At 38.5% G+C, this 10,074-nt stretch overlaps 1 protein-coding gene across 1 annotated transcript in view; it reads right to left on the bottom strand.

The window, feature by feature from the left end:
* Window positions 1-358: 358 nt before the first annotated feature.
* SUCLG2 (succinate-CoA ligase GDP-forming subunit beta) overlaps window positions 359-10,074 on the bottom strand; it is a 101,951-nt gene continuing 92,235 nt past the window's right edge. Inside the window, exons 10-11 of the mRNA XM_054281196.1 lie at window positions 9,583-9,703; window positions 359-2,296 (exon numbers count right to left, since the gene is read on the bottom strand). Coding sequence (XP_054137171.1) covers window positions 2,181-2,296; window positions 9,583-9,703 — 237 coding nt within the window. The 3' untranslated portion in view covers window positions 359-2,180. The remainder of the gene's footprint in view (window positions 2,297-9,582; window positions 9,704-10,074) is intronic.

Genomic DNA, 10,074 nt, shown 5'->3' with positions numbered 1-10,074 from the left:
GTGCACAGTGCCTGTGAAATACCAAACCTTCAAAGATACCAATCCAGAGCTCAGAGAAATTTCCATTTTACATCTGAAAAATTAAAATTATACTGTACCAGTCTGTATATGGCTTAAGAGGAATAAAACTTGTATGTACTGTCATTGGCCTACATATAAGAAAAGATATAAAGATAAAATTATCTACGTTTCTAGATAAAAAGCAAATATGTTGAAGTATAGCATATCACCCAATTGAAACTAAATTCCAATGAATTTGATTTCACTCACCTGTCACAAAATGCTGGATGGAAGAGCACAGGCAAATTAAACATTTTTCTATTTTACAGAAATGACAAATTCCATAAGCATGTTCATTTTTACATTTATTTGACAAAATAGCGTACACAGTATTAATCTTTGCAAAACAGTAATTGTGTATGCACAGTGGATGGTTTTGAAACCAGAGTTAGGGGCAGTGTGTAACAACATTGCACAAACAGTTCTTCCACAGAATCTTAACTTTCCAGTATTAAAATATATAAAATAGAGTGTGACTCTTATTTGTTGTGGTGAGGTAAACATTTCTTCCTTCAGAGCAGTGTGGCTTTGATGCACCTCCAGGAAAGCTGCTAAGGATACCCTTCTCCTTCATTCTGCCAATAACTACAGACCTACAGGCATATTTATTGCTCTTCTAATGGTCACATGTTTTTTCCTTGAGCAATATGTAGAGAAAGGAATGGAGAAGGAAAAACCTGCAGGAATTGATGATAGCAACCCATCTGCACTATTTGTGTCAGGAGCCAAAGATTAGTGAAGATAATTCATTTTGAATGTAACAGTTTTAATGGAAATGTCAAGAAAAATTTATTTACATTTTTCTAAGCAGAACACGGTATTGATTAGAGCTGCTCAAAAAAATCCCAATTAGGAATTTATTTCACAAATTTTTATATCTCTGCCCATTTACAAGACCAGATCATAATATCCCCTCATTTGTTCACTGTTCAAATTTATTGATGATTTTCAGCACATAATTCCTGGGCAGAGCGAGATTTCCACAAAGTTCTTTAGTTACACAAGATCTTTAATATTGCCTTCTGCTCCCTGAATGAATGATTTGTGTAACTAACAGCTTGAATTTTGACTGCTACAAAAGAGAATATAATCAAAATGAATCTTGGTCAATATCTGAGTCCTGAAACTTAAGGGTTTTTTTTTCTTATACATATTGTTACTGATGCCTGAGAAGTCAAAAACTTAAAAAATTGAAAAGTTCATTTGTGTTTTATTCCCAATAAATTTGAAATGGTTGTTGGAAGGCAAATCAGATGAAGAATTCTCCATGCTCCTGAAATAAAACTGCTTCAGTTTCTCATCTTTAAAACCTCACAGCAGTGACATTCTCACAAAAGAGGTTATTTTAAAAAGTTAGCAGCCATTTCCTTAGTGGCAGAAACATCCTCCTGGAGCCCCCTGGATGGCACAGCTACACCTGGAAATACAGCAGGGCATTTCCAAAGACCAGAAAATAAATGAATCACATTTCAGTGGTTTACAGGCACAGTAAGAGTGGGAGATCCTTTCACTATCAACTTCTCAGTCCCTTTTCCTATTGTGAGGTATCCATTGGCATCAACAAAAGAGAATCATCTTAAGGCAAAACCAGCGATTTCCAAAAAAAGAAAATAAACATCATTCATTTGAATAAAAAATAGGATTGTAAGCACAACTTTTTACATTATTGCAAAAGTCCATAAAAAATATAAAGCCACAGTTAGTTTTCTGACTCTTTACAATATAAAAAGACAAATGAAAATATTGTGAAATAGGTGACCTAAAAGTGATTAAAGAACAATTCTGTTGCCAGAAGTCAATTATTACTTATTTTGTCTTGTCATGAGTTTATCAGTGACAATTTGGGAAGGAGAGACAAAAAAGAACTTTAGGGAGTGAAGTACTACTTCTTACAGTTGTGACTAACAAAATTACCAAAATTAAACAAAGACATACAAACTTTTGAAGATTGTAGCTGCAAAATTTCTGAAGGCCAACTTGCAAGCTGTGGCCTGGGTTGGCCAGGTATCTCCAGTTAAATCCTGATCTCTGCTTGGGAGAGCTCCATGAATCCTCTTGGACAACAGCAGGAATGACACCTTGTGGAACACAAGTTTTCCATGAGAAGAACCTTCAAGGTGTTATTTTTTGGCCACACTTGCCACTGCCTTCTTTGCTGCATCCTCCAGGTCACTGGCAGACGTGATGGGGAGTCCACTTTCACTCAGAATCCTCTGGGCTTCCTGGACATTTGTTCCTAAAAAAGAACAATTATTGACTACAATTATTGACTATAATTAGTAATTAATATTAATGAATAAATGAACACCTCCTGGCATACCTCTGAAAAATCAGGTAATGCCTCAAACTACAGATCATTTCAGTTTAGCAGCAGATCAAATGAGTGCCTTAGACTGAGCTGAGGAGAAGGAGCTTCCTAATTCCTAATTGTGACAGACAGTGCAACCTGAAAATGGCATTTGTGTGCACAAGAGAGGCTTGGTGGAGATGAGAGGGGCAGTGCAGCATCCCCCAGAGCCAGCACGGACACCCAGCAAGAGCTCTGGGGAATGGACCCCGTGCCAGGCTCTTTTAAAGGCATTTATTAGCCACAACCAGCTACAGGTAATCAGTGAGTCAACAGTAACTGAAATTCACCTGTGATAACTGAAAGCTGCCAAATGAGCTGTTGAAAGGCAAAGATTTGGGTAATCCTGAATATTTAACCAGGTGTAAGCTGCTCCTGAATATGCTGCTGCATTTTTACTAAAAACAGGGAATACAAAGGTCCCTGAAGTAATCCAGCATGACACCAATCCCTCCTCTGCTGCTGCACTAAATTTTTATAATCATAGAAACATTTAGGTTGGGAAAGACCCTTAAGATCTTTAAATATGACTAGAAACCCAGCACTGCCAAGTCCACCAATAAACCATGTCCCTGAGTGCCACGTCCATCTCACCTCAAGGAGAAAATATGATTACACAGCACAAGGGCTGCAGTTTGTATGGAAAAACTCAATTTTAGTCAACAGACTAATGCAAAGGAAAGGAAAAAATCCAAAGCTGAAAAAGATATTTCAGGAAAATACATTTTCTCCACTTCCCTTGTCTAAAAGACAAGATCACCTTCCCATTTGCTCTATCTCATTCTTTTTGGAAAACTGAGACTAACAGAAAATCTGAATTCTCCAGAGTTTCTGCAGCAAAGCCAAGTGACACTTTTGATCACTGCTGTTCTCTGCACCACAGAAGAACCTGGAGTCAGACATCCTACTGAGGAAGCAGAATCCACCCTTTGGGGTCACACACTCGTCACAAGCACCCTGGGCTGGACCTCTTTAGAATCATTTCTGTCCTCCCCCATGTCATGTTCCTTGCTCTTTCGCCACGCCAAAATGCTTAATTACTTTGTAATTCCTCGACCTAGCAGAATGAATTTTAATTCTATTTGGAGCTATACGCTAATTATACCCTTAATTATTAACCAAGCAAGAAGCATTCTCTTTACTGTGCAACTTCCAGAATGCTCATTTTAAAGGATGATTTTTCAATTTTTTTTTTTTTTTTTTTTTTTTTTGCAGACTTCATAAAACATCTGAAATGGTACCACAGAAGCAGAGCCATTTCAAAAGCCTGTTTCATCAGCATGCTCAAGAAATCAGGATTGCCGCTCCTGGAGTTGAAAGGGAGCAAAGGCATCCCTGTCACAGCACTTGGTGATGGGAGAGGCAGGATCAGGAAGAGGAATGTGGGACCCCTCTGCTCCCTCTGCAAAGGCTCTGGCAGAGCTGCAGGGTTTGTGTAGGAAGGTCAAAGGCATCTGAAATCTTTGACAGAAGGGGGATTTGGTTGCTTAGTAACATCCAGAACTGTACAGAACTTTTTATACAGAAAAAAAAAATATTATGGGGAAAAAAAGAGCATAATAGTTGATTTTTGTTCAAGTATCCTATATAATATAATGTGGAGGCTGCTACTTGTCAGCCCAGCACTGCACAGGGAAGGCAGGAGCCATTCCCAAGGTTCTGTTCTCTTTGGAGTCACTCACATTTTTACACTGATTCCCAAAAGGTTTTGCTATTTATTTAGATACAAGTGTGATAAACATTCAAAACAGTCAAGAATGTACTGATCTCTCAAGCAGGATTCTACAAGACAAAGTGTTATGAGGAGAAAAAATGGAAAGAGGGAAATTTTCCTGGAAATTTTCCCACACAGAAAAAAAATTGTGGTTTTTGTGATAACCATGCATTTAAAACTAACTTTTGTTCTGCACTAAGTGGCCAATATTAATTTACTAACGGGTCAGAGAGGGAACAATACATTGGATCTGTTCTGCACTGCATTGATTGCTCTCCACAGCCCTTGTCTAACATGTATTACAAAATCAATACAAAACACAAGCCCCTGAGAAGGGAGGGGGAGTTTATGCAGGGAAATGAAATGATGAAAGCTGAAAAAAAAAAAAATCTCACTGCAGACAAAAGTGTATGAGTACATTTTGCATTTCTTAAATAAAACACTTTTATAGGCAGGCCATACAACTAACCACACTTTTCAGCAAGCACTTCCTTTGTTATAATTCTATTTTTTTTGTGATAGCCTTTTATCTCATTGTGATTAAGTATTTTGGCTATGTGGAGAATATGGAAATTATAATGAGCCTGCTAAAAGCAGAGGTAAAAGATTTAAAATTAAACATTCCAAAAACACTGGAAACATTTAGGAATCTACAAAGAACACCACCTTGTTGCAACAGATGTTAAAATAAACAAATAAAGAATCCCACTCTTCCAGCATTAACCTCCTGCCACTGGATGGTGTCAGAGAACTGTGAACAGAATCCCATATCCAGGGATATCAGAATATCTGCCCTTCCCTTACCCTGCAGCCAACTGAGAAAATTCACAGGGCTGGAGGCTGTGGGGCTTTTGCTGTTGCTGGGTTTTATTGTTTGGGGGTTTTGTGTGTGTGTGTGTGTTTGTTTTGTTTTTTTTTTTAACTGGATTCTATGAAGAGAATGGTTTTCTAATTAGAAGTTTTTGTCTTCTGACATATATTACTGTCAACAACACTCCCCAGAAAACCTGGAAAGATGTAATTTTATCAGCATGCACCTTCAGGACTTGTAATCTAAACATCCTCCTGCTGGAAACCTGGCTTCTGGAACAATCTCTGAGTCTGTGTCAATGCAATCTCACATTTCCACTTCTGTGGACCTGAAATCTCGGCTACCGGTAGCAAAGCAAATGTACTCAACTCATTATCAAAAAAATCCTAATAATAAATGTTCTAAGCATGTCCCTACCAGTGGTAAGGTTACACCAGCACTCACTGGGAGAGGCTGGATGAAAATCAAACCAATAAAACACAACCACATGCAGGATTTGGGCTATGTTCCCTTACTCACTTGGCCTGCCATAAACCCATCAGGAACTGGCTAAATGGTCACTGCTTAATGCTGATGCTTAGAGAGGATGCAGGATTCTGCAGTGCCAGAATCTGGCTTTTCAGGTAAAAAAGGGATAAGACACAGATATATACATTTGTTATGTGCTAATAAATAGATGAATAATATAAAAAATACTCTGATTGACCCAAAACATTCTGCTATGACAAAAAAAAATCACAATATGCAGAATGTCAATTATTATTAGTGACATGAGCACAATTATATACATTTGCTATGTGCTAACAAATAGATGAATAATATAAAAAATACTCTGATTGACCCAAAACATTCTGCTGTGACAAAAAAGTCACAATATGCAGAATGTCAATGATTACTAGTGACATGAGCAGGTTGTGCCCATGGTACAGGATCCCTAGCAAGGGTCCAGCTTGGCCATGCTGCACTGCTGAGTGCACTGAGCCACAGGGATCTCCCCCAGCAGGGACCCAGGCAATGAATGCACTCCTGTCTCCCCCCAGCCTGGAAAACTGGGGCCTCTCAGATCCCAAAGACAGAATTGGAGAATCAGGTTTGAGATTCATCACCAGTAAACCCTCTTCAACAACATTTGATTTGAGGTTTGGCTGGTGCCAAGCTCTAATTAGTGACCTTTAGGTAGGGAACATACAAAGTTTTGGGGCTCACACCTGTTGGCTCTGCAGTCAAGAATAAACCAACTTCCACTGCCTATCTGTAAATGACAATTAAACTCTATTTTATCCACTCCATTTGCCCTCTCCTGCCTTAAACTTTCCCCAAAGAATATTTAACCTCTCCCTCTGCCTCATGTTTGCATCCTAACAGGGAAGGGCACATTTAAATTTGTGCTGAATGTTTAAACCCAAGATGTCTGCATAGGTTGATCTGAATGAAGCTATAAGTGTGACTTTGCAAAGTCCCATTCTTCTCTCTTGACAGGCAATTTGGGATACTAAAAATGAAAAAATCAGGCACACATACTAAACTATATCTACAAACAAGATACACAAGCTGGTGCAAAATTTCACTTGTGTGTAAAAGATTTCTGAAGATACTAGAATATCTCAGATTCTGAAGAACACACAAGGTCACTGATCACATGAATGGAAAATATAAAAAAAAAATGCATTCAGACATGTGAATAGAAAGCAACTTGTTTTTATCTGAATTTCAACATATTAAGTATGATGATTCCTCCCAGTCCTTCCTGTCCTATGACCAGAGAAGGAGAGAATTCATTTTCTGAAAGAGAGAGGATGCGAAATTTCCAGCATAGGAAGCAGATATCTAATTCACAATTCTTTTTTATTCTTCCCTCTTTTCATCTAACTCTGAGCTACATAAACGAGAAGCAAGGCTTGGCTTCCCTTCAGCACTCCTAGGCAGTTTTCACAAAACTTAAGTGAAGAGTATTACATTTTAAAGGGAAAAAAATCCTGCACAAACCCAGCAGCAGTTACTTTTCTATCTGTAAAAGATGAAATCTGGAATATTTGGATTCTCCATTTGTCCATGAGCTTTTTAAACATTAATCCTGTGTCTCAGCTGGTGAGTTCTTTACTGATAAGGCAAGCAAACATATGTAATTATAAAGTTACCATTTTCAAAGAGGAGAGTAATCCTTTCTTTATCCACTGGTAAAACGGCTTGTAATTATTATACAGCTGAGAACAAAGATTTGTCCACAGAATCCTACTAAATCAAGACAGATTTGACTGATTAAAACTCCAGTCATCAGGACACTTGTAGTACAGTGCATGTGGGCAAAGAGACTTTAGAGTGCAGGTCACAAATCTGTTAGATTGATGGGAATAATCACAAACCTTCTGCTGGGAAAATGTTCAAAATGGAAACCCAAAAGAGTGCTTGTTCCTTTTTCTCCTTTTGAACTGTAAAATGTAATCAGTGATGTTTTAAAAAGTCTTGGGTAGTCTTATTACTTCTACAGTGCTCATTATTAATTCAAAATCCTTATAAGTTGAAATAAACTGGTGTGAGTTCAAAGAACAATGAGGATGGTAAGGGATCCAGAGGGATTGATTTCTGAGGGAAGATTAAAAGGACCAAACACACATGGATTGCTTGGTTAAGTGATTAAGGAGGCAGAGAAAACTGCAGTGACTTGCTAACAGCTCCAAAATACAACATCTGAAGGTTATAAACATCACAGCTCTTTGTATAGGATGAACATGAGGAATATGAGGAGGAATTAAAAAAAATGAGATAAAGATTATGCAAAAGTGGGAGTTTGCTGTATTATTCTGGGAGAGAACTTCCTAAAGAAAACGTGGTACTGCCATTTCCAGAGTCAGCAACCAGCCTGGGAGAACCATTATCACAGCTCTAGTGAAGAGTGAGCAGCCCTGGGAAGATGGTAACCCAAAGATGTTTGCATTTAAGTCTGTATTTGACACTCCGGAGATTCAGCTTTGATCTCTGTGGGTGGAGCAGCAAATGACTGAAAGGTCACAGGCACCTCTGCAGGGCTTTCACTCCTCTGTACAATCATGGAATTATCAAAATTACAGGAGAAAGGCCAAGCAAACACAGTGGCAGACCCAGCAGCCTGCAGTTTAAAATGACCAAGTTGCTCTTCGTGTTTCTTGTATAACAGTTTCAAATATCACAACAGAAACATCTTGTTCACAGGAAAAACTAATGGCTTTGGCAATACCTTCACTTAAAAAGCAGCACTTACAACAGCTGAGAAGTCTCACAGATCTGACAGATAAACTTTTTCCCAGCTGTGAAAGACAGGAAAAGTTTTTTTTGCTATGACAAAAAGTGAAACAGCATTGCCTAGAGCTGATAAACAATGAGATTTTATATAATGAAACTTTTCTGCTTCCAAGCAACAACCATCAGTCTCCTTCATCCATATTAAACTTTTTACTCAGTCTCTAAAGGTGTTGACTGGTGCTACACCATCCAAAGAAAATTTTCACAATTTGTTTCTGAAATCCATTTTAGTATTTAAAGTTCCAGCAGAATCCATGCCAGCACGTGCAGTGCAGCATGAGAATGAGGGAGGGGAAGGCTCTGCTTGCTCCTGAAACACAAAAGGAGCATCCCCCTAAGCCAAGGGCTCCCTGGGCACTCTGCGTCCTCACGAATCCTGGGGAGGGCAATTTTTGGAAAGTAAAAAGCCTGATGTACTCAGAACATGTTTTCCTCTCCCCATCACAGTGTGAAAACCACCTCAGTATTGCATCTCATGTCCATAAAGGGATGCATTTCCTCCTCTCATCACCACTGCAGAGTGACAGGACATTTTATGCTCTTTACACACACACAAACATGAATATGGATGGCTTTGAGTGAGAGGCCTTAAAACCCATCCAGAAATCCCTCTGTTTTCCAAACCTACTTGGCCAGAATGAAATATTTTCAGCTTGCCAGGGCTGTGTGCTGATTGCAATCAAGGCACTTTTCACTCAGTGGCAGAAGACTCTCCCTCCTTCAGGGCACTTCTCAGAAATCACAGGCAGAACCCCACACCCACTGCCATTAAAGCCTGGAACTGCCAAAGAGTGCTTGTCCTCCCTTCTCTATGGCTCTTTTGTTTCTTGTGAAACAATGCTGGATGCACTAAACAAAAAATATTCCTTACCATTACCAAATCTTCTGGTTTTTATTGGATTTTAGCTGGATTGGGGTTTGGGCAGAAGAACACATTACATCAATTTCTCCCTCAAAAATACTGTTTCTAACATTTTTCTTTTAATTGACACTGGTGTAAATTAAAAAAACCTGTATTTTGCTGCAGGTTTAGCAATAATGGAATTGCATTCAGTAAAAAAAAAAAAAAGAAAAAAGGAAATACCTCCCAGTAAACATAAACTTGCATCAAAATAATTCCTATTTGCATTGCAAATCTTACAGGCAAACTCATAACGCGTCCATTGCAAAATTTCATTGCTTCCAGTACCATCAGGGTCCATAAATGCAGAAATATGAGTTTATTGACTTCAGGTTGTGCTATGGCTGAGGAATTGGACATATTGTGTGGGAGTAATATGTAAAATAATTTCTTCTTTAGGAGAAGAAGAAATTCTGAGTGAATTACCGAGACCCTGAGGGATGATTTTGTGTGAATCCAGCAGCACTCACCTTCCAGCCTGACCACCAGAGGCACTTTCAGCTCGAGCTCTTGGCAGGCTTTGGTGATACCACTGGCTATGATGGCACAGTTCACAATCCCACCAAATATGTTCACAAGGATTGCTTCAACCTGTAGGAAACAAACCAAGGAGGAATTGAGTGGAGGTATGTTTAAGTTTTGACTTTGTTTTTTAAATTAACACAGGTAAAAGATCCAAACCAGGATACCAATCCCTCTCTGTCAGGCAGATTCTGATTTATGGAAAGTACAAGCTTCACCTCTGCACTCAGAGAACTTGAGTCTGAGTCTATTATTGGTCCTGTATACAGCAGTGATTAATTGTCTTGGTCTAAAATGGCATGGTAATTAATGTCATAATTAAAGTATTTACAAAAAAAAAAGGGGAATTTCTACCTGTAAATATAAATTAAAAGACCTTATACAAGCTGTAGTTTGATTATTTTTAAAATGTATTGAACAATCATCAGAGGTTGGAGCTC

The sequence above is a fragment of the Melozone crissalis genome, unplaced genomic scaffold, assembly GCF_028551555.1.
Source record: "Melozone crissalis strain CALT ecotype California unplaced genomic scaffold, PUWL_Pcris_2 ptg000029l_1, whole genome shotgun sequence".
NCBI lineage: Eukaryota > Metazoa > Chordata > Aves > Passeriformes > Passerellidae > Melozone > Melozone crissalis.
Note: the sequence above shows the minus strand (reverse complement) of the source record. Positions and strands in the feature narration are given on the sequence as shown.